General features: G+C 48.3%; 1 protein-coding gene across 27 annotated transcripts in view; it reads right to left on the bottom strand.

Annotated features, from left to right (window-relative positions):
* Positions 1-23,844, bottom strand: part of Ppp2r5c (protein phosphatase 2, regulatory subunit B', gamma) — a 135,932-nt gene that overhangs the window by 29,182 nt on the left and 82,906 nt on the right. For 26 of the 27 annotated variants that reach the window (XM_006515924.3, XM_006515918.3, XM_006515923.4 and 23 more), the window contains 5 exons: positions 9,709-9,819; positions 8,207-8,299; positions 7,993-8,123; positions 2,773-2,832; positions 1,001-1,109 (listed from right to left, as the gene is read on the bottom strand). In XM_006515924.3, the coding sequence (XP_006515987.1) occupies positions 1,001-1,109; positions 2,773-2,832; positions 7,993-8,123; positions 8,207-8,299; positions 9,709-9,819 (504 nt within the window). The remainder of the gene's footprint in view (positions 1-1,000; positions 1,110-2,772; positions 2,833-7,992; positions 8,124-8,206; positions 8,300-9,708; positions 9,820-23,844) is intronic. The other variant, NM_001373951.1, reaches the window with a different exon arrangement.

The raw sequence follows: 23,844 nt of genomic DNA, 5'->3' as shown, positions 1-23,844 counted from the left end.
AAGTATTTTGTTACTATTTTGTTATTTTGTTTACGTGTGTGGGTAACTTTGTGCACAACTAGAAAGGGCTTCACTGGAGCAGGGGTTACAGACGGCCTTGTGGGTGCTGGGAAATGAACCTGGGTCCTCTGCAAGTGCAGTCAGTGCTGAGCCAACTCTCCAGCTCCCTGCCCATGTGTTCTTAATGCATAATGGCTCCCTGGTCTGTGCCCAGCCGTGCAGGGGATTGTGGGCTGCAACTGAGGGTGGCCACCTCCTCGAGCCCCAGCATAGCTAAGTTCTGTCTCTGGGAGAGCAGATCCAATGCAAGCAGACAGAAATGAGTCAGAGGCTGCAACTGACTAAGGTGGCAGCGTGACTACACCCTGAGACTTGCAGTTGGCTCTACAAGGTGTCAGAGCACGCCATTGGCTGTGGCCATCGGCTTTTGTCTCTAAGGCAGTAGGTTTAGATCACCACTGTTAGAAGCCTCCTTTCAAAGCTGGCTCCCCAAGTTTCTGTACAATCTACATTCCAGAGATTGCCCTGAATTTTCTTTTTTGTGTGCATAAATGTGTGTGGTCATAAATGTCCACATGTATGAATACCCGTGGAGCTGAGAAGCTGACACTGGGGTTTTCCTTGATGCTTTCCAGCCTGTACCACTGAGGTAATGTCTCTCACCTGAACCAGGAGCTAGCTACATTGCTAGATGGCTAGCCAGCTTGCTCCTGGGATTCTGCCTCTACCGTCTGAGGTTGGGAGCACAGGTGGGCTGCCACATCTCTCTGCCATTTAAATGAGTTCTGGGGTCTCAACCGTGGTCCTCACACTTGATGGCAAGCGATTATACAACTAAGCCATCTCCCACCGTTTTTTCTTACAAGGACTCTCTGTCCCCAGACTCTGAAATACTGCCAGAAGCCCGTTTTCGATGCAGTACAGTGCTGTGGGAACGGAGGCACTCTCAGACATGGCTGGACCGCTGCAGAGGTGGGCAGCTGTGCTCAGCTGGCCTTACCTGGGGATGGTAGACACTCAGGGACTTCACTTTGTGCAAGGGCAGCAACACCTTCAGCAGGAAAATCTTGTGTTCCTCCTTCAGTGGTAAGGCAAATCCATTAATTATACTGTGAAGAGAGAATTCAGTTTGAGTATTTACACATTCCAGATCATAATCAGGAGTCATGTTTTCTTTTAGCTTTTGTTCTCAGCATGAAAAGCCAATGGGCAAAACGTTTACTTCAGAATAGAGAGGATAGCGACAGGAGCAACCACAAACGGCCCTCCAGCCTGGGAGCAAGGCCATTTTTGGCTTTTCTGCTATGGGCCACAAGTCCCAGCCTAGAGGGAGCTGGGCTGCAGGAGCTTCTGGAGGCAGACAGACACCCCTAAAGCTGCAGTGGGTTAAACGGACACCCCTAAAGCTGCAGTGGGTTAAACAGCTGGGGGGGACGGGACACCCAGTTCCAGGTCCTCCCACCCAGCACTTTCCTTTAAGGCTTCGACATTCTTGGGCACAATTCCAGATCATTATCCTAGCGTGAACCAGAGTCCCGTCCCCTCCCGGTGTGCAGGCCGGGTGATGTCATTCTGTAGGAAAGGCACACCATGGAAGGACCTCAAACTGAGCATGAGCTGGCTTCTGCACGTGGCTTCCTGACTAGGCAAAGTGAACCTGTTTCTCCGAGCGAGCTAGGGAGCGTCAGAGCAGTGGTGACCTGGTCCTCTAGGACCAAGCGTGGGGCGGACATCTGTGTGGGATCCTGGATGAGCCCAGTGCTGGAGGCAGGACTGAAGAGACAGTGTGGTAGAGTCACACTTAACACGGCTCACACCATCCTGACACACGGCAGAGGGCAACAGCAGCAGGGACCCGAGCTTTCCTCCTGTTTAACAGAAGGGACTTGCCCAAGCTCATGGAACTGCGGAGGCAAGCCCTTAGCCATACTAAGGGAGCCATGCTGCGAGGGACAGAGCCAGCCTAGGTCCAGCACTCTTCAAATCACATCGAAAGCAGCAACTTGGGAGGGGCCAGACTAAACAGTTTCTGTGTATATGTGTGTGTGTGTGTGCGCGCGCGCACATGTGTGGTGTGGGAGGGTGTGGGGGAGGGACCCAGACTACAGGGTTAGAGGCTGGAGGGAGCCACCACATTCTGTATACATGGGATAACTTCACTTCAGGGCAACTCAGAACACTCAGCTTCAAGTGCACATGGACCCCCTAGAGGCACTGGAGTGACACTGTCCAGGTGACCTCTGAGCTCCAAGGAAATCTTTAGGGAAACAGTGAGTCAGGGAATCTTATCTTATATTTACAGGCTTTTTGTTTTTGTTTTTTTAATTTATGATAATAAGCAAAAACTTTACTCTGATTAAAATGATAGAAATTGAATTATACTATACATATGAAAGGCCAACAAAATGAACCAATTTGAAATATTAGCATTTATTCAACCCCTCAAATACATATTCTTCAAATATGCTTATAATATCAGCCTTCTTCTCTAACTGCTTTTAACACTACTTGAGAAAAAGTACATTGAAATTGCATAGTTTCTGAGGTCAGAGACTGAGGTGTGTGAGAGGGCTCTGCCTGTGGAGCCACAGAAATGGAAGCGCGTTGTTATTTGGTGCAAGTTTATCACCCTTCCTTCCTTCTCCTTACAGTCTCCTTACATCCATTCTTTCAGGACCTGGCTGACAAGGCTATGCTCTGGGGCAGGGGTCAGAAGAGATGAGCAAAGTCAAACTCTAGCTTCAGCTACTCATTGCCGGGGCAGCGCCTTACCTTCCCAGGATCTCCAGTAACTCCGCTATGCCATTGTGATGCTCTGTCTCATAGATAAACCTGCAACACACAAGGCACCCGGCGTTAGACTGGAGAGAAAGCTGGGGAGGAGCTGGGGCCAGCAGCTCTGGCACCTTGGAGGGACAGCTAGCTGCTCAGCTGTTTTCCTAGTCCACAAAACCCTCAAATCCTGGCGGCGGATACCCTGAGGGCAGAAAGTCTGTGCAGCTCAGATTTCTTCTATATTTTATTCTGAAAAATTTCAGGTATCCAGGAAGCCAACACCTGTGTTTCAACCAGCAGATTGAGACAATGCAGTCTGCACTGCGCTCTACCTGGTTGTGTTTACATCTGTCCAGCCTTCGATCCTATTCGCCTGCCAACGTCAACATAAGGTGATGTCTTACTCAGTTTTAGAGCCCGATACCTAGCACTCCTCCCCTGCCTCCCCCATGGCTGGAAGCTCCTCTCTGAGCGCCATACTGTCTCTCCCACCAGCTCTGAGCCTACTTCCTCAGCACCGCCTCCCCATGCAGCCCGCTTCTCCTCGGGGCCTCCGTGCAGTCTCTGCCCATCACACCCGACACAGGTATCTAGGGAGCTCTTGAAGCATGCGCCCCACTCTCTGTGTCAGCTCGTCTCCCTCCAGACAGGGACAAGGACTTCCTGTGAATGTGTTCCTGGTGCTAAGACCAAGCCTGGCATCTGCGTGCTACTTAAACACGTCTGTTAAGTGAACTGGGAACAAGAACCGGGAACAGGAGAATGTCCACCCCCAGGAGTCCATGGAGACTGAACCCGGCTGCTTGACGGCTGGTGGTCCACAATACAGCGCAGTACAGTTAGGCCACGCGATGGTGGAGGAGACCCTCGCCCATCAGAGGGAGCACCTCCCATAGAAGCTGCTTACTGGTTTCTGGCCCAAATCCCAGTATCCTGAGACAAATTGGCTAGCGACCAGAAGAGGTTAAGTATCCAGACCTGAAGAAGTCTGAGGCGAAGGTTGAGACATTTCTGTATTCTCAGATGGCCAGGCCTCTCAGATGGCTCTACTCACACTAAGCCCCAGGAGGCCTCTGACAGACTTATCAAGGTGAGGCATGCAGTAGGGGTGGAGGGTGGGAGGGTGGAGGAGAGGAGGACAGTCTGTGAATCCAGGTGAGATAGGCTAGTAGGCCAGACAGCATGTGGGAGGTTCCAAGGCTGCTAGCAGCCACACCCAGAAGCCTCAAGTTGGCTATAGTCTGATGGGACAGCTGGGAGGGGATGGGTATTGCCAGAGGCATGGTTGTGGTGTCCCAGCTGGGGAGGGCTGGCACACGCCTTTGATCCCATCACTCCGGAGGCAGAGGCAGGGGGATCTCTGAATTTGAGGCCAGCTTAGTGTACAGAGGGAGTTCCAGGACAGCCAGGGCTACACAGGGAAAACCTCCCAAAGAACGTGTGACCCACCTGCTTCCTGCTGCCCTCTTCCTGTCCCTTGCGCACAGAGCTGGCGGTCAGCCAGTCTGTACAGGGCAGTGTAGGGAAGTGACTTACCGTAGTAAAACCCAACCTGACTGTCTCCTCCTCACAGAGTTCACCTCAAGTATGTAAAAGACAGCTAACTCTGTAGCTGGTGCAGCACCTTGCACATAGCTCACAGGACTGCCAGGCCACGCTTCTCTTCCTTCCTGGGTATTACAGGAGGATGCCGGCCGCTGGAAGCCATGCGGCTTCCACATTAATACCATTTATGGAAGGGTCATAGTTCTAAGCACTTCTAACTGCTTAGAGCAGTCTCCCATACGCTGTGTCCCGCACCTACCATGGGTGGGATCCATGCCCTTCCTGTGGAGTTGAACTGTCCTGTGCCCTGCCTAGCATGGAAGTAGGAGGCACTCATTTCCAGGTCAGTCGTGAGGAGACTGGCAGCTTCTCCCGATTCCCTCCTGGAGGCAGTTAGTGCTCAGAGAAGTAGCACTAGAGCCCAAAGGGGCAGCCCATGCCTCCAGTTACAACAGTGGGAAGTTGGAGGCAGGAGAATTAGTGTCTATTCAAGGTTAGTCAGGCTACTAAGAAATAAAACAGGGCTGGTGAGACGGCTCAGCAGGTAAGAGCACTGACTGCTCTTCTGGAGGTCCTGAGTTCAAATCCCAGCAACCACATGGTAGCTCACAATCACCCGTAATGAGATCTCAGATCATGCCCTCTTCTGTGGTGTCTGAAGACAGCTACAGTGTACTTATGTGTATATATATATATATATATATATATATATATATATATATCTTAAAAAAAAACCCCAAAAACCCAAACTCAAGGCTCCAAGTAAGATCAGAGAGACCATGTGGACAGAGAGAGATGCACAGTACTGAGAAGCCACTCAGGACCTTTGTGCCCTAGATGACACCAGTTCTGCTGAGGGCAGGTCAAGGTCAGAACTGAGAGGAGTAACAGGTGCTGATTTAAGCTTTGGCACTGGGTGGGGCAGCAAGGGAAGGCCTGAGTGCTCTCTGGCCTGGTAAGCGTGAAGCATGCTAGTGTGCTAGCCTGCTGTTTACCACCTTGGAAAGGCGGCACGGGAGTCACTGTTGGCTCACACTAACAGAATTGACAGAGTCTATGAGAATTGACAGACTGGAACCTCAGCTTAATGCTTCAGAAAGTAGAAGCAAACCGATCCAACTGCACTTCCTTACAGATACGGGCACAGGCTGAGAATCCCTTACCCTGATTGCTCTGGACCAGCAGTTTACAGGGTCAGGGGTCATTCAGATTCACATCTGCATATGTATAAGATATACCTTGGGATATCACCCAAGCTGAAACCAAAAATTCAATTATCCTATTCAATTACTCTTTACACAGAGCTGGAAACATTTTTATGTTAAGTATGACAAAAATTTTTTAAGCAAGAAAATAGAGACAGGTTTCTTTATGCAGTTCAAGCTGATAACTATTAGGCTCAAATGATCGTTCCGCCTAAGCATCCTGAACAGCTGGGTCTGTAGGCAGGAGTCCCTGGCCATTCCTGAATTAACTATGACCCATCACATAAGGCAAGTGTGTAATTTTCCACTGTGGTATCACATTAGTGCTCAAAATATTCAAATTTTTGTGTGTGTGGACTTCTGGGTCGGGGATTTGAACACACACTGTGCTGCATTTCTATGATCTGGGAGCCGCTCTTGAGCTTTCTGACTCTTTTTACACCAAACAGCAATAAAAAGACCCAGGTCAGTTAGAGTCTTGGCAGTGTTTGCTTTTGAGTGTATGTATCAAGAAACTCTAGAAAAGATGACCGGAAACACCATGTGGCAGCACCAGTCCCTTGTGAGAACTGAGTCACGCGGACTTATTCTGAATAAGCAGCCGAGCGGTCAGCACTCAAGGGACGATCTCGGAGGCAGGAGGCCCATCCGCACCCACCCACAGTGCACGAGTTTCACATCTGTGCTTCTGCTGCCTGATCAAAACCGCTCGCTAGTCCTGGAGAAACAACTCTACAGGCAAGGCCTGGATTTTGGGACTAAGAGACTGGAATCTAAGCTGTACCCATTGTATGTAGACAATGACGTCAGCTGAGTGATGACATTGTGAGGAAGCAGAGCAACAAGAAGTGAAAACCAGGAGTGGACATCATTCTCCGACTCGTCAGCAAGCCAGGGCTGGGCTGGGTTCCACCAGAGAAATATCGTGTATTATGGGGAGCCTGGAAAGGCTCAAAGGGAAGCCACACAATGAGGGCCCCAAGATCGCCATGTGCCACCAGGCAAAAGATCCTGGGAAACCCCAGGCCTGGAAAGGCCAGAGGGCCACACAGGCGCCAGCCTCACTCTCAGCTCCCCTTTCTGGGCCACTGTCAGTCACTGCTGGGAGCTGAAGCAGGGTCTGGCAGGCCGGTGCACTGCTGTGAGCGCTGCCGTGAGGGCCAAGGGCTCAGGTCTGGCCCACAGCTAGACTGTGAGGCTTATTTATTTTACATCAGACGGATGTCACATTTCCATCACTGCCAACATTTGTTACTTTTCGGCTCCTCTAGAGTCAGATGTCACAGCAGGAGCCAATGGAAGAAGCCAACAATTACTGAGTAATCGGCTTACTTAGTTGGCCTTCCAGGTACTAGTCAGAAAGAGCTACACAGCCCAGGCTGGGCAGGTGCCTCACACCCTCAGTTCTAGCAGAAGCAGGAGCTCTGAGTTTGAAGCCATCCTAGTCCAGTGAGTGACAGGCTAGCCAGGAGTGACATAAGGAGACCTTCCTATGAAAGAGCTACACAGACTCTTCCTCCAGCACCCACTCTGTCTCACTGTGGGTGCATACAAAGCTGGTGTCACCGAGGCGGCCCCTGGGGAGCAGGAACCATGTCAGCCCATGTGGACTTCTTGAGGAAGGAAATCTGAGGGCTCAAGGCAAGGTAGGGCAGCAGTGCAGCCTAGGGTAACACAGGGCTGCACAGTCTGGGGAGGCCAGACCCTGGAAGCATAGCTATAACTTAGGATGGCTGCACATGTTAACCAGACAGCAGCAGTGACATGGACCACGTGAATGGAGCCCTGGCTCACTAGGGCCTCTATGTAGATGAAGCTGTGGCAATCTTCCTGCCTCGGCCTCCGGAGCCGTGTTATTATAGGTATAGACCTGCATGCTCACCTGGGATATTAGAACTTAAAGAGTCATGAGGCGTGGTCAGAGATGAGACAGGGATGGGGGAGAGGCAGGTAGAGATAAGACAGCTGGGGTCACAGCCACCAATGTATTTGTCCTTTCTGAGCTGGGGGTTGTGGGGACAGGCAGGTCTGTGGTCATTCTTAGATCCTGAAGTCCCAAGTCTGGGCATAGATAGGAAAGCTGTCTTGTCTGCCAGCTGCCAGGCTCTCCTCTCTGTGTTTGGCTGGCCCTCAAACTGTTCATCTACTTCCCAGATCCTCGAAGGCAAAGGCTGCCGACTTCCTTGCCGCCTCCTCCTCCTTCCTGTCTTGCCTGGAACTGAGCAGGAATAACAAGGTAGCAAGCAGGTGCCTGGGACAGAAGCATCTACATTGTGAGCAACTGGACAACTCTGTAGGAACCCAGCAAGGGTAGGGAATGCAGTAAGACATGGGTGTGTGTGTGTGTGTGTGTGTGTGTGTAGCATGAGCGGTGGCGTGGTGGGGACATGAGCACATGACTCAGTTTCCCTCCGCATCTTTGATGTGACAGCAGCAAGGGTGGATGAGAACCACACGGGGGACTTACCTATAAAATATATTATTGATCTGTTTCCTGATGTAAGCACGCAGGCCTAAGAACTTCCCATAGATTCTGTGCAGGGTGGTTTTTAGAAAATCTCTCTCCCGAGGATCCTCGCTGTCAAACAGCTCTAGAAGCTTTAAGAAAAATAAAACGGCACTTAGTGACAGTGGCCATGCTGTCCTTAAGGCTGCCGAAGAACGCCTGGCTGGGAACTTACCTGCAATACAAACTTCTGATCAATATATTTCTTTGCTATATTGGGTTGGAAATCTGGAGACTCTAAAAATCTTAAGAAAAATTCATAAACAAGCTAGGAAGAAGAAGAAAACAACAGTGAGTCAAGTTACATGGCACTTCATCAGGCTCACGCACAACTCTCTAACTCATTCTTTATCACCTCTCTAATTCATTCTTTATCTGCTCAAAACACTGGACTTAAGAAAAACCACACATGCATTCAAAATTAACGCTGAATTCTGTGGCTTAGCATAATTATAACTGCAGTTGGAATTCTTTTATTTAGTGAGAACCACAGACTATTTCTTAAATGGCACACAGTGCTTTTCATGGCTTAGCTGCTACCCCTGGGACCATGACCAGACTTGAGGGTAGAGCCTGCAGTCTGCCGTCTACATGAATCATGGAGTTCTAAGTGGACAAGAACTTTAGGATTGCCTGAGAGAGGAACACCAAAGCACAGCCACTGAGCCACAACCACTGTGGTTCCCTTTGTAAATAAACAGCCCAGTGGGCTGGATAGCAGGACAGTCTATCCCGGGCTGTGTGGAAGCCAGGGGCTTTGCAGGTGGGGCATCTGGCTCCTTCCCAGGCTTCTTTCTCACTTTGCTTCCTCCCTCTGTTTCCTCCCTCACCAAGGACATGCAGAAATGCAGACATGCAGAAATGCTTTGCTCCTGCTAGCCTCATAACAGTGGCCGTGCATCGTCCAGGTATCAGCAAGGAGCCTAGGACCCAGGCACCGAAAGCCAGGAGCACGCCTGGGAAACGCTCTAAACCTGTGCTGGGCAGTTTTATATTAACTTGACACCCACTGCAGTCATCTAAGAGGAGCGAGCCTTGATTGAGAACGCTGTGAGCAAGCCTGTAGTGCATTTTCTTAATTGCTGATTGATGAGGAAGGGCCAGCCCATCGCGGTGGAGCCACCTCAGGGCTGGAGGGCTTGGTTCGATGAGAAAGCAGGCTGACTAAATCATGGAAGCAAGCCAGTAAGCAGCACCCTCTATGGCCTCTGCATCACCTCCTGACACCAGGTTCCTGCTCTGTTTTGAGTTCTGGTCCTGACTTCCTTTGATAATGAACAGTGATGTGGAAGTGTAAGCCAAATAAGCCCTCTCCTCCCCAACCTGCTTTGGGTCATGGTGTTTCATCACAGCAATAGAGACTCTAACTAGGACAGAGCCTGAACTCAGTGCCATCAGTAAAATTGCCATCATCACTAAGGGCACACAAATCAGTCTACTTCTCTGGCTTGTGTAATGGGTCCATAAAATCAGCCTATCAATAACTCACAAACTTATTTAATCAATCTTTTCCTACTTCTCCCTTCTTTCCCCCTCTCTCCTCCACTAAAACTTTTCAGACCAGAGACTCCTTGAGAAGATCAGAAGCCCCTGGCTATCAGCTAGTGGCCCTGGGCCCTCTCACCCAGCACACACCATCACACTCCATCCTATCCGAGCTGGTGCCAAGTCCAGTACCTGCAGATGAGGCCAGGCTGCTTCTAACGTTGGTTCATCCTCTTCTGGGTCGAATTCTGCTCCCGTGGGATTGGAGGAAGGTGGCAAGGTTCGGAACATGTTAACTGCAAACTAAAACCCACATATTCCACGATCACAACCAGGACCCTCGAGTATTACCAAGAACAATCCAAGAAACACTGAATAATCCTAGTGACAGATGCTTCCCACTCTTAAGTTGGTGGTTGTTGCTGTTTTTCTACTTTTCTTAAAATTCAAAAGATGTGTTGGTCGCCCAAAGGAGACAGGATCAAACTTGAGGCTTGAAACAGACCTTTCCTGGCAGGGGACCATCCAACTGACTGCTACCGGCACTCTGACCCTCAACTGTCAAACCGTCAAGACAGCTGACCCCAGAGGCTGCTTAGAGGTTCGCGCTGACATATGAGACGTTACATCTAGTGAGTGGGGAAGGGAAAAATGAGAAGAGGACAAGATGATAAAGGCCACAGAAGACTAAAGAAGCAAGACTGAGAAAACAGCTCAGCGCTGGCCTCCTAACAACCACGGAAGCACGAGGCAGACGAGGGACTGCTCAGGCAGCCGGAGATGGCTTCGGAAACAGGACGGCTTGAGAACACAGGGAGACTTCACAGCGCACAGTCTGGCTGTGTATCCAGGGGTCGGTTGAGCAGAGCACTTGGTCTGACTGGACCCGCACAAAACACTTTGACTGGCCAGTGATGGAAACATCAAAGCTTCTAAGGCATTAATTTAGGGTTGTTGTTTTTTTTTTGTTTTATTTTATTTTTGTTTTTATTGTTTACATGTGACCTATTATCTTATGACAACTATAAACCCACCAAATGCCTGTTCCAGTTTATAGGTAATCAAAAAGTCCTTGTCCGCTGGGCCTGGTGGCGCACGCCTTTAATCCCAGCACTCGGGAGGCAGAGGCAGGCTGAGTTGGAGGCCAGCCTGATCTACAAAGTGAGTTCCAGGACAGCCAGGGCTACACAGAGAAACCCTGTCTCAAAAAACCAAAAAAAAAAAAAAAAAAAGTCCTTGTCCCACATTGTTAAAAGCGCAAACCCAAATATCAGACATAAATGGGAAGGGCAGCTCTAGGACAACCTCTTGGGACGCTGCTGAGCCTAGCAGTTGAGCCTAGAAGGCAAATGAGCACCTGGTACTTCCCTGGGTTTCCTCCTCCTCCTCTTCTTCCTCCTTGTCCTTCTTAGAGATTTATTTTCATGGTCTGTGTACTGCATGTCTGACTGGTGCCCGTGGAAGCATGAAGAGGCTGCTAGATGCCCCAGAGCCGAGGTTATGCATGGCTTCAAGCCATGAGGTGGGTGCTGGGAACTGAACCCACGCCCTCTGCAAGAACAGCCTTCTCAGAGTCAGAATTATAGTAACGAGTCTTTCTTCTTTACTGTCACTACTACCTAGCTTGCAATCCGGGCATTTCTTGTGATGTCACCGGCATCAAAGCTAGGAGCAGCTGTGCAGCTTCTATGAAGAAGGCAGAGACAGAAGAGGAGGCGTGCAAGGGAGAAAACGATGGCCAGAGATACAGAAACAATGTATGCCTCAGGAGGGAGGCAGGCCTATGCGCCACGCCTGAGTGCCCACATAGAGTATGAGTGTCAACTCCTGGCCTCTGGGGACAGGAGCCCTCTGGGATCCAGAAAATGTGCATGGGGCTCTGTGGGGCCTCCCAAACAATGGATGGGAAGCCATGGAGAGAAGCAGGTGCACAGGACATTTCTCAGTAGATGGGGGATCAGGGCAGAGGGCTTCCTGAGGGAACACACCTTCGAAGCTCAAGGATGAGGCAAGGAGATGGGATGAGCTCAGTCACGCACAGCCTGGGTGGACCATCAGTGCCTTCCAGGGAAGCCCTACAGTGGCAGAACTGACCCTGTCAGCAGCAGAGACTCCCTGGGCCTCCTGTACCTTCCCAGGCTGTGACTGTATTGGGAGATGAAAGTTAGAATAGAACCGAGTCCTCTGTCTGATCTGCCTGTCTCCTCAGATGGAGAAGAGCTAAGTAAGGGGCCTTAAAGAAAATAGGAGATGGCTCTCTGCTCTCTGACAAGCATAAGTTGCAGGCTCTGGCGGGTGCCATCGCAGAAGCAGAGTAGGGTATGTGGAGACCCAGGAGGGTCAGCATCTGTAGAGGAGGTTGGGGATTCAGAGGAAGATCTTAAGAGATGCTGAACACTGCCCCGCAGGCATGGACACACCACACAGGAAGGACCAACACACTGGAAGCGGCTACAAGCATCGATGAGAAAACAAGCAACTGTTCCCAGGCAGAGAGAGAGAGAGAGAGAGAGAGAGAGAGAGCTCTTCCCAGGTTATCCCCAGGAAGAGGAGATGAGAGGAGGCCCTCAGATTAGAGCTCCAAGCTGGGTGTGATTCTACAACCAAAGATGATGCGAGCTGTGCAACCCACCCCAGGAGTATTTAAGGAGCAGAACTGTGATGTCTCGGACAATGAAGAAAGACAACAGCTCCTATCATTGTCATCCCAGGAGTTCCTGTGTAAGGAAACCTGACACCTGGAGCTCCCAGACACTTCGTTAGTGAATCACAATACACTGCCCCCCCCCAAAGGTTTATTAGAGCTAGTGCTGGGGTAGGGGGAGACAGAGGCGAACATATAGTCTGGTACCCCAAACTTTACTGGTGTTTCTAATCGGGTGCCATGTTTAAATATAAAAACTTCAGGAGCCAAATTTGTAGAAGGACACGGGTGAGGAAAGCAATGGCACTCATGTGACCTCCATGCTCCTGGGACCTGTGGTGCTGGAGCGATGGGACCAAGGCCGGATGAAGGGCCGGAAGCCTGAGGTGCTGCGCAGTGTGCCAGCCTGTCATAATCTTGTAAATGGATGCATATATTCTGAGAATAATGGAGATACAGACACAAAGCAGGAGCGGGTCGCATGTGGGAGGGCAGCATGACACTGTGACCTTTTCTCATCTAGAGTCAAGACAGGAATGGGCATTCTGCCAGGGTCTCAATGTGCCGTCTCTGAAAAGGGCAAACCCTCTCTTCACACCAGGCTGCTCTGAGGGTCACAGAGAACATCTGCAAAGCATTCTGGCTCATGCCATTGCTCATCATGTCCCAAATGTCTTTCCTGGAGACAGTAGGAGCGGGCATGTGTTTGTGCTAATCCACAAGGCTCCACCTGTGCCACGCACGACTGTAATACCAGAAAGAACCGACACTCTCGCTTTTCACTACGACAGCCCCGGGGATCTTTCTCAAAGGGTCTTATTCTCTGTTTTAAATATAAGCCAAGCCGGGTGGCCACGCCTTTAGTCCCAGCACTTGGGAGGCAGAGGCAGGTGGATTTCTGAGTTTGAGGCCAGCCTGGTCTACAGAGTGAGTTCCAGGACAGCCAGGGCTACACAGAGAAACACTGTCTCGAAAAACTAAAACTAACTAACTAACTAAATAAATGCCAAAGCAGCCTGAAAAACAATTTACAAAGAAGACTCTTACAGTCCAGCAGCCCTGTGCAGCTTCTCTGTACCTGTATCAGCCATCACCAATGAGTGGGTCCGTGACCACTTACGTAGCTGTGATGTAAAGGGACAGTGTCAAATAGAACAATGATTCTCATTCCAGAGACACTGGGAGAGTATTCATTTCTCAGCTCTTTGGTTTGTTCTGACCCACCGCTCCCTCACTTCCGGTTCCCGCAGTCCTAGCGAGCATGATTTCTATCTGGGAGGCCAAGGGCCAAATGATGGCTATCTCCAAACACTTCCTTCCACAGACAGCACTGGGGTACCGGGTTCTAAGAGTCAGAGTGCGAAGAGACACATTTCTGAGAAGTCTTCAAGTCACCATTTGTTTATATGTTGTATACTTGTAAAGCAGGGGCCCAGACCTATCAGCAAAGGTGGGCCCCAAGACACAAAAACCAAAATAAAAAACCAAGGGCAGCAACATCAACAACGAGAAGCTGTATGGATGGAACGATGCCATAAACACAGACATGAAGACATTCGGCGCTGAGAGCTAGTCATCTGGCTAGGCGGCCTTCAGAGAAAGCACAGAAAGGGATAAAAGGCTCTATGGACAGCTGCAGCAGCGCGACAGAACCTTCTTCACCAAGGCCATCTCCTACAGGGAACCCACAGAGAAATTTTCAAATTGAATTGATCGGTTTGTTGTGTGCCAGCAGGTGTCACCTGGAGTTCAATGACGTGGGTACTCTGGCTGGTCTGTGAGCTCCAGGAAATAGCTACCTTTCCAGCAAGGGCATCACACATGCATGCTGCTGTGTCGGGCTTTTTCATAGAGGATAGATGGCAGGCACTTTACCAAAGAGCTACCTCCCCAGCCCTGCATGCAGTCTCACACATACGGTGAGACAAATCTTGGATAAACTTGGTGAATGTATTTAGCCAGCCCTCTAGCAGACACTCAGAAACTCGCACAGAGCAGGTCCTCTGGAAAAGTGCACATCGGTCACCTTACTAACGGAACTAAGTACAAAAAACCTGCCAAAGGCGGTTCAACCTTTGCCTCTCAGCTGTAACGCAATGCAGTTCTCACTGCTGTCCCTACTCTCAGCTCCTGCACGGTGCTTCTCTGGAGTGCTCACCTCAAGTGCACCTGGATGGTGGGGACATGCTAGGCTTTCACTCCCAACCCGGGCCCTACGACATTCACTCAGTAGCTCTCCAGGGGAGCGAGGCAGAGCCAGAACTGCTTTTAAACACCGCCATTTCCCGCCAAATAGATGCCTGCACATGGCACTTAAAAACCCATCCTTAAAATTCTTACATTTGAATAGCTTTTCATTTTTACAGTCTGTTCAAATATGGATGAATGTCTCTCTCTCTCTTTTTTCCCCCTGGTCTTTTCTAGACAGGGTTTCTCTGTATAGTCCTGGCTGTCCTGGAACTCACTTTGTAGACCAGGCTGGCCTTGAACTCAGAAATCCGCCTGCCTCTGCCTCCCGAGTGCTGTGATTAAAGGCGTGCGCCACCACCGCCCAGCGGATGAATGTCTGAAATGCTTGCTACCAGAATTGTTTGCATTAGTATGTATGTGTGTGTGTGTGTATACACACACATATATGTGAGTTTTTGGTTTTTTCGAGACAGGGTTTCTCTGTGTAGCCCTGGCTGACCTGGAACTCACTTTTGTAGACCAGGTTGGCCTTGAACTCAGAAATCCGCCTGCCTCTGCCTCCCGAGTGCTGGGATTAAAGGTATTCGGCACCACCGCCCAGTGGATGAATGTCTCTTATCTGAAATGCTTGCTACCAGAATTGTTTGCACTAGTATGTATGTGTGTGTGTGTGTGTGTATATCCATACATATACATACACACATACTATATACATATACATGTATATACATATACACACACACATACATACATACACACGCATATATATGTGAGTTATTTTGGGGATCGGATTCAGGTTTAATTTGTTCCTTAAACATATAACCTGGAGATAAGTTAAAACAAATTTTCCCCATTAAATGCATACAACTTTTTTTAGTGGGTCTAGGTCAACTGTAAACATTTCCATTGTGGTATCATGTTGGTGCTCAAAAATTCAGTTTGGATTTTCAGATTAGAAGTATTTATTCTGTGTGTTCTAGTATTTAAAATAAGATTTCATTTTATGTGTATAAAGAGGTACCTGGGTGTGTGCATTGCACACAGTGTGCCCTTGCCTGTGGAGGCCAGAGGAGGACACTGGTTCTCCAGAGCTGTAGTCACAGATGGTTGTGAGGCTCCTGGTGTTGGGTATTGACTCTGGGTCCTCTGTAAGAGCAGTGAGGGCTCTTAACCATCACTCCAGATGCCCAACTTACATGTTCTAACATATGGTTGAAAATATCAGGGAAATAAAAATTTATAATCTTTATAGGATATTAAATAATGGGGATGTAGTTGCAATTCTTTTAACAACTGTTCTAACAATTCATAGTATTTTATAGCTATTGTACAACTAAGTGTGTGACACTATCTTACTTCTGATAATGATGAAATGGGACAGCCATTTTACTGTGTGAATTTATTTAACATTTTTAAGAGTAAAGAAACCATGACAAGTAATAGCTCGTAAGGCAGGTCAATTAGTATCTGCTTAGAAATAACAGTGTCCAACAGTGGGAGGGTTGGAGCTGAGCTCAGCTGGCAGCCTGCTTGCTTGGCAGGCAGGAAGGCACGGGCTCCTCCCTGGCACATCATAAAACAGAGCACAGGCTTGTAACCTAGCACGTGGAAGGTGGAGGCCGCGGCGTCATAAATTCAGGGCCATTCCTGGCTACGCAGCCAGCATGGGCTATAAGAGACTCTGTTTCTAACAAAACAGAACAGAAAACCAAACCACACCAAGTGTTTGCTGAGTATGTAGCGGCTTGGCAGGGGACTCCTCTGTCAGGCACAGGCCCCAGATTAATTCCCAGTATTGTAAGAAAGCAAAGTAGAACAAAGGTGGAACAAGAAACGAATCCTGAGTTATTTCCCATGGCCAATGGTTTTAAGTACATTCTGGATGCTGAATCCCAAAATGTTTGATGCTGACCAATTTTAACATGAAGCTGTAAGTGCGGTCTAGTGAGCAGTTACACCTGGATTCTAAGATCAGTTTTTTAACACATTTGCTCTGTCTAGCAGCAGATGGATATTTTTATTGGCATAAAGTGTGAGGGAGTTAGGAAGCCTTCAGAATATCCCATCAATATGCCCTACCTCCCACACAATGTAAGGAAGTGAGAAAGGCCATGGAACCATCACTTACGTGACTGCCTTTAATCCTACTACCCTGTGCCCATGGCTGACTCAGTTGAGGCCATAGCTAAGTGTCATAGGGATGGGCTTATTCTACTGTCCTAAAGACCAAACTCACTAGGTAAAAATTCATGGCACTACATCCTTCTGATCCCAGGAGATGGAAGAGATGAAGGGAGCCTGTAATGACCACCAGGACACTCCCAGGCTGTAGAGCCCAGCAGGAGGGGCAATGTGAACTTGCAAGGCTGAGTCAGTCCCACAGAGGAGGGAGTTCTGAAACTGGAAAGGTCCTGTCGTTGATTAGCACAACATCATGTAGCTATTTGATGTGAGAAAACTACCAGGGGCCATGAAAACACACACAAGGATTAGTGAGGACCCAGTACAGTTGACATTTTACCCGTAGGTTTCATGTCCCTGGATTCAGTCAATCAAGTCTCAAAAATATTTGGCATAGCTGGGCGTGGTTTAATCCCACACCTTTAATCCCAGCACTCGGGAGGCAGAGGCAGGCGGATTTCTGAGTTCGAGGCCAGCCTGGTCTACAAAGTGAGTTCCAGGACAGCCAGGGCTATACAGAGAACCCCTAAAAAAAAAAAAGGCAATAAAATGCTGCATCTCTGCTGAACATAGAGACTTCTCTTTTTAAGTCATGGTCTTCTAAACAATACAGTGCATTATATAGCACCTGAGGTGTTCTAGGTAATGAGTCATCACACAGCACCTGCAGTGTTTTAGGTGTAGTCTCTAGAGATGACTTAAAGCAGGAGAAAACTGAGAGTGGACAGGGAGACGTGCTTCTGCAGACATGATACCCCTCATATAAAGGTCTTGAGCATCCCCTGATATATGAATCCCCCTGGACATTGAAAGATAACTGTATTAGGGGAGGCTGGGGAGAGTGGCTACTTTATCAAGCAGGCCAGGAAAACTCCCAACCATTGGTGCCTTGGACTCAGCGCCATCTGGGCCTTGGATTGGCAATGGAGAAGTTGTTAGCTCTAGGCTAGCACAGCTCAGGTCCTGCTTAATGGTTAAAACAAGAACCAAAAGGATCAAACTGTCTCCATATTTCTTAATTGCATCTCCAAGTATGCCTCAAAAACATTAAAAGGAAAAAAAAAACTAAATATACAGGACTCAACAGGACAAATGCACAGTTTCACACAGGTGAAGACCAGATAGGTGGAAAACAGGGAAAGGCAATGCACACTGACAGAATAGGCCATCCACCTGGAACTGACCTGACTGAGGTGGGTATCAGCAGACAAAAAGTGAGGCATAGACACAGAAGCTATAAACAAAAGATACAAATCCAACTACCAGGGGTGATGCCCAAAGGGTGAGACATGAACTACGGGGTGGAACTGACAGATGAGAGACCGGGGAGCCTGAAGACAGCAGGGGAGGAGCCAGGCAGGAACCGAGGAACAGCAGAGAGCAACGAGACAGCACCCGCGAGCCCGGGCAGCCCCAGATCCCATGACTCTGGGATCCAATATACAGTAATCAGAGAACAGAGTCCCAGAGACCAATGGCAGAACACAGTGGAATACAGAAACAGACTCACTAATATAGTCAATTGATGTACAACTACTGTGCAAAGCTGTTCTATGGAGGTTGGCAGCCTCTTCAATGATAGGGCGGCTAAAAGAGCCTGCAGACAAATGAGCCACAGACCTAAATCAGAATGTAAACCTGTAACAAAGAACACAAGGAAAATCTTTCTGGGTTCTTTAGCCATGGCTCCACAGTATTAGCAATTACAGAAATGAGTCAGAGCTGGCTTCATCTAAATGAAGGACAGAGTTCTTGGGTGCTAGCGTGCTGGCCCGAAACCCATTGCAGTGTGCACAAAGTTCATGCACATCTGAGTCTAAAGCTCACCTACAAACACAACAGCTTGCAGCCAACGCCAGAAGCCACCCAAAGGCATCAACTGGGGGAGGGATAAGCGGGCTGGGTGCTTGTACAATGAACAGCACAGGGAGCAGTTTGAGGGGACCACTGACTCACCCAACAAGATCAATCGCCAACACTTGCTTAGCAACAGAAACCAGACTCTAACAGTCACACCGGGACAAGCCCACTTCCCAGACGTTCTGGCAAAGACCAGGGCACAGGTATATAGAAAGATGAGTGGCTGGCAGACAGTGTGAGAATAACTCTCTCTAGGCCAGAGGCTCCTCCAAAGTTCCTGGCTCACCTCCACTCTGGTTCTTTGAATCTCTTTGATCTGCTCCACGAGCAAAAGGAACACCTAGCAACCATGCTGGCTTGAGACTTGCTACGAAGAGCAGACCAGCCTCAAACTTGCTGCCATCTCCTTGTTTGTGCCGCCTGAGTACAGGGACTGCAAGGTTTTAACCTAACAACTCTGGGGCTCAACCATCCAAGCTCTACTGAGATACACTGAACAAGCGAACTCCGCACATCTGACTGACACACTGGCCACACTCCTCAGCCCACCTGTGACATCACCTACGACCTGAACTCACTCATCCTCCCCAAGGCTTCTCAGCAGATTTCGCAAAAGAAAAAAAAAAAAAAAAGAAGAACTAGAATGAATTTGTTGGTTGGGAATGAGCATGCCTAAAGCAGCGAGAAGGGTGGCGTGAGGAAAGAGTTGTTTTCTTTTTAAATTTGTTTCACTTGTTATAAAAATAACCATGTATTTCTTTTACTATTTAAAACCATCAAACAGGGGAATTTTTCAAAATTGCAAGAGCAGAGCTCTTTAAAGGATGCAGATAATCTCAGCGCGTCACTGTTATTCATAGTCTTTAACCCAGGTTATTGTAACGCTGGTAAAGCAAAGAACGACAGAGGGCCGCGTGACTTAACCCTCACTCGAAGCAGGGCTGTAAAGTATATGGAAACGCCGCTGGCGACTATCCTCTCCTCCTCAGTTCTAAACACCCTTTCCTTCCCCACTGCACGCTCGCAGCACCCGAACAATGCCCTTTCCTCACTGAAGCAGCGACAAGTGTCCAAATTCAACCATCCCAGGGTCCATGAGATGCCTGTCCTGGGATGTGGGTGGGAGAACACTGCAGGTTTGTTCCAGTATATCCTGAGGAAAACCCGAAAACCAGTATGTAATCAAGTGTGCAACAGTGACTAGATTAATGGGGTGAGTGGTAAAATAATGGGGCGAACTCAATCCTGGAAACCAACAGGAGTCCTACGTGGGCAGCACTATCATAGTGTTACACAGTGCTTGATTTTAGTCTAGTTTTGTTTTTAATTTGTGGAGTTTGGATGATAATAAATGTGGTACATAATCATTGTAAAAGTATTTTAGAATTACCAAAACACTGGGCAAAGTGGAATTCCCAAGGTCACACTATGCAAAGGCAGGTATAGCTAACCGCTGGGCCTGTCTTCCTCTAGGTTTATTTTTAGAGCCTACTTAAATAAGTAACCAACAACTCAGCCTCTGTTAGATGAGTGACACTTCACTGTGTTTCATGACTCACTTTCTGTCTGCTATTTTGATTTTATTCTTACGAATTTACTTCTATGCCACAGATAGAAAACAGCACTTCATACCGTGTGTTTTTAATATCCCAGTCACCTAATCTAACCAACTCTCCATGAAATAAGTCTTGCAGTTTAATGTCCTACTGCAAAAAGCAACACTCACATTAAACCAAGTCACAAAAAACACCTGAGTTCAAGGTATCAAAGACTGGGAATGAAAATTAGAAACAAGGAGTTTGAGGGTTGGCTCAGTGGTTAAGAGCACTTGTTCTTACAAAGGACCCAGGTTCAACTCCCAGCACCCACATGGAAGCTCAAGAGAATAAAGAGTGTCTAAGAGAATAGCTTCATACTGAGCATGGGATATGGGGCAGAGAGAAAGCTGTCCCTGAGAGTCTGTGGATCAAGTCTGGGCTATCCTCGGATGTCCAACACTCTCCTTTGAGCACACAGTACAATAGTGACTGGGGCATCTGCACCTAGAACTGGACAGTAGCCTCTCTCTCTGCACATCTCAAATCAAATCAAACCACATCTTGTTCCTACCCTAACACCACCCACACCTGCCCATTTCTCTCAGCTGTCCCAGCTAAGTAGCTTACTCCACTACCTATCTGTCATGCTGGGGCATGTCTGTCAGCCAGCCTGTCCCACGGCAACCCCCACCCACCATGGCAAAGCTCTTCCTACATGTTCTCAGCAGGCAGCCAGAGTGAAGGGGCAGTGTGCACTCTCTCACAACCATTAGGTTTCCAGGGTCAGGACTCTAGCCACACTCCACCCAACCTAAGTCTTTTTGCTCCTGGGGTCCTTGGAGCACGGCCCCTGCCGGGCACCACCCTGCCCCACTCTCTGACTCTGGGCGGATCAGCTCATCCTCTAGACAGTAACAGTGGTCAGGCTGCCTGTGCAGCTCTCAGCTCTGACTGCTGCTACTACTGTCTGGTCTTGTCCCTCAGACACGTCCAGGCAGTCTCTGGGAGGGCTGAGACCATATTACCATTTTCAGTGCAAGCGCCCTCAGGTAACAGGGTGCCTCGGGAGTTCAGAAGGGATGCAGTGTATGTTTCCTGACTCACTGAGTACACTGAGCTGTGTTCTGGTTAGTGATCCAGCACAGGTGTCTGGGTAACCCCAGAGCTCCATGTGCTGCGAAGGGCTCCTGAGCCAGCCAATCTATCCAAACAGTGCCCTAGCCAGACCTCTTTCTGCCCACAAGGCCTCCCTTCCTGTGTCCAAGGCTTTAGAGAAAGTAGTGTCCCATGAATTCAGCAATTCAGGACCTCAACTTTCCTCTTAGGGAATTTACTCTCAGAAGGGCTCTGCTCCATTTTTACATAAATTAAGAAATTTAGGGTAGGAATGGTTAAAATGGCAGTGCTTCCAACTGCTTTTCCATCTCCGTCAGTCTTTGGGCAGCAGACCTGACTGTGACAGCAGAAGCAATGCTGCAGGCCCAGATCTCCAGCCACCACGTTTATGCAGGAGCCACAGTGACAAATGCTGGGGCTGTCTCTTCACCTTGTCTTCCCACAGGAGGAGCAGTGCACTTGGCATGCTGGCTGATCTCAAACTCTCTCCTCTTTTCTATAAAAAGGAACGAACGGCGACAGGTCCATGCAACCAACAACCCTGAGCTCAGCACATTCAGCCACGTCACTGTGACCCAGGCCTGAGCCCAGAAGGAAGCCGCAGTCTCTGCTGACCCTGTGACAGGTACACCTGCCAGCAACCTAGGTGGCAGCGAACACCGAGTGTGTCAGGGCATCCCCGGGGAACCGGGAAACCTGCTGTGGAGAGCTCTTGGCATCCCCAGGGAACCAGAGACCCTGGGGCTGCTTCAAGGAAATTCGCAAGAAGATCTGACATTGGGCTAAGACAAGGAAGTAAGCTCAAGAAAAATACAGCTGAGGAACATACATACTCTTTGTATCTTGATCATCTTGATAAGTCCCCAAATATAGTGACCATGGGACCTTTGTTTATGCCTGGTTTGTCCTTGACCAAGAACTGACCTTATTCTTTGCATGTACTTAGAATGGTACAAAAGCAGGCTGGGAAAAAATAAATTTGCTTCAGTACTTGCTGGAGTCATGCTACAATGTTGTTGAATTGTCTTTTCTCTCTTTAAGCCTCACTCCTTCCCTTGAGACCTTGCTGACTGACTGAGCTGGGTTGGTCAGGTGGTGCCCTCAATGTTGAGGCTCGAATACGAGGGGTTCAGTGAAGGGCATGGCAGAAGAGGAAGCTCACACAAAGGAAAATACAAAAATCTGGGCCAGCAGTGAGTAAAGTCTGTGAAATGGGACAGGGCTAGTAAAATGCTTTTTGCACAAATGCTTAGAGGTACGCTAGGGACAAGAGGAGTTCAGGAGATAGCTTGCTTCCTCTCTGGCTCCCACTGGGGGATGCCTAGTCCTGGATCTGGGTTCCTTTGGTGGGACATCCAGTTCTCTTCCCTCTGTCTATTGTTTGTCCTCGGTGTGTCAGTCTGTCCATGTCTGTCAGTTTATGTCTGTGGCTTTGTTTTGTTGCCTGACTGTTGCTTTGTGTTTCATATTCAAAAGAAAAAATGGTTAAAACTTTATCTGCTGGAACATTTGGGTTCAGCAGGTGGCAGGGTGCTCCTCCCATGAAATTACAGCTAGAAAAAGTAAGAAAAATTTGTCTGTCTAGTCTAACTATGTAAATGTATATAACCACTTCATGTTTGTTTCTGACTGTTTTTTTTTTGTTTGTTTGTTTGTTTTTTGGTTTTTTCGAGGCAGGGTTTCTCTGTGTAGCCCTGGCTGTCCTGGAACTCACTTTGTAGACCAGGCTGTCCTCGAACTCAGAAATTCACCTGCCTCTGCTTCCCAAGTGCTGGGATTAAAGGCGTGCCCACCACGCCTGGCTTCTGACTGGTTTTAACTGTATAAATATGTTCTGCATGTGTTGGTTATAGATTATTGGCATATAAGTTTTTGGGTATGGTTAAAAATTTGTAATGTTGGTAACCCAAAATTGGCTTAAAACTGGTAACTCAGTCGGGCATAGTGGCGCACGCCTTTAATCCCAGCACTCGGGAGGCAGAGGCAGGTGGATTTCTGAGTTCGAGGCCAGCCTGGTCTACAAAGTGAGTTCCAGGACAGCCAGGGCTGCACAGAGAAACCCTGTCTCGAAACAAACAAACAAACAAACAAACACCAAACAAACAAAAACTGGTAACTCAGGGTTGGAGTCATTCTAGCAACAACACATGGCATGAGCCAACCTAGGGAAACAGGGCTCTAAAGATGCCTCTAAATTGGAATAATATTTTATGTAATTCTTTGATCTAGAAGTCAGACTTATAAAAGATAGGATTTAAAACAATGTTTCTTTAATGAGGTATTAAAAATTGAAAGCTGCACTGTCGCACATTCATTTACAATAACTGGCAGCCAAACTTTGTAACATGAAAATAATGCACTTGGTATTGATTTTAGAGAGACTGGATTGTTTACACTGTTAAAAATTGGTCTTGCCTTCCAAAATTATGGTAATGCTCTGATATTGCAAAAGAAACTTTTTATGTTAAATAGTTAAATATGCATAAAGCTAAGGGGAGATTGGCAGTTTACAGTCCAGTCACAAGCTCCAGGTTCTAACCCCCCGGAACTCACCCACATTTGTAATTATGAAGACAATTCGGGCAAGTGGAGATGACTGCAAGATTTGCCAAAGGTCAATGGAACTATGGAACTTATGGGAGCATTACAGCCTGGCTTACTGACTCCAGCTGCCATTCCAAAAAAATATGTATCAACTATTATAGATTTAAAAGACCCTAAAAGGCTTGCATTTAGTGAGCCTGCTTGTAATTTTAAAGAACCCATGGAGCAATATCATTGGAAAGTTTTGCCTCAAGG

The sequence above is a fragment of the Mus musculus genome, chromosome 12 (genome assembly GCF_000001635.26).
Source record: "Mus musculus strain C57BL/6J chromosome 12, GRCm38.p6 C57BL/6J".
In the NCBI taxonomy this organism is placed as follows: domain Eukaryota; kingdom Metazoa; phylum Chordata; class Mammalia; order Rodentia; family Muridae; genus Mus; species Mus musculus.
The sequence above is the reverse complement of the archived record's forward strand: the minus strand, read 5'-3'. Positions and strand labels throughout refer to the sequence as shown.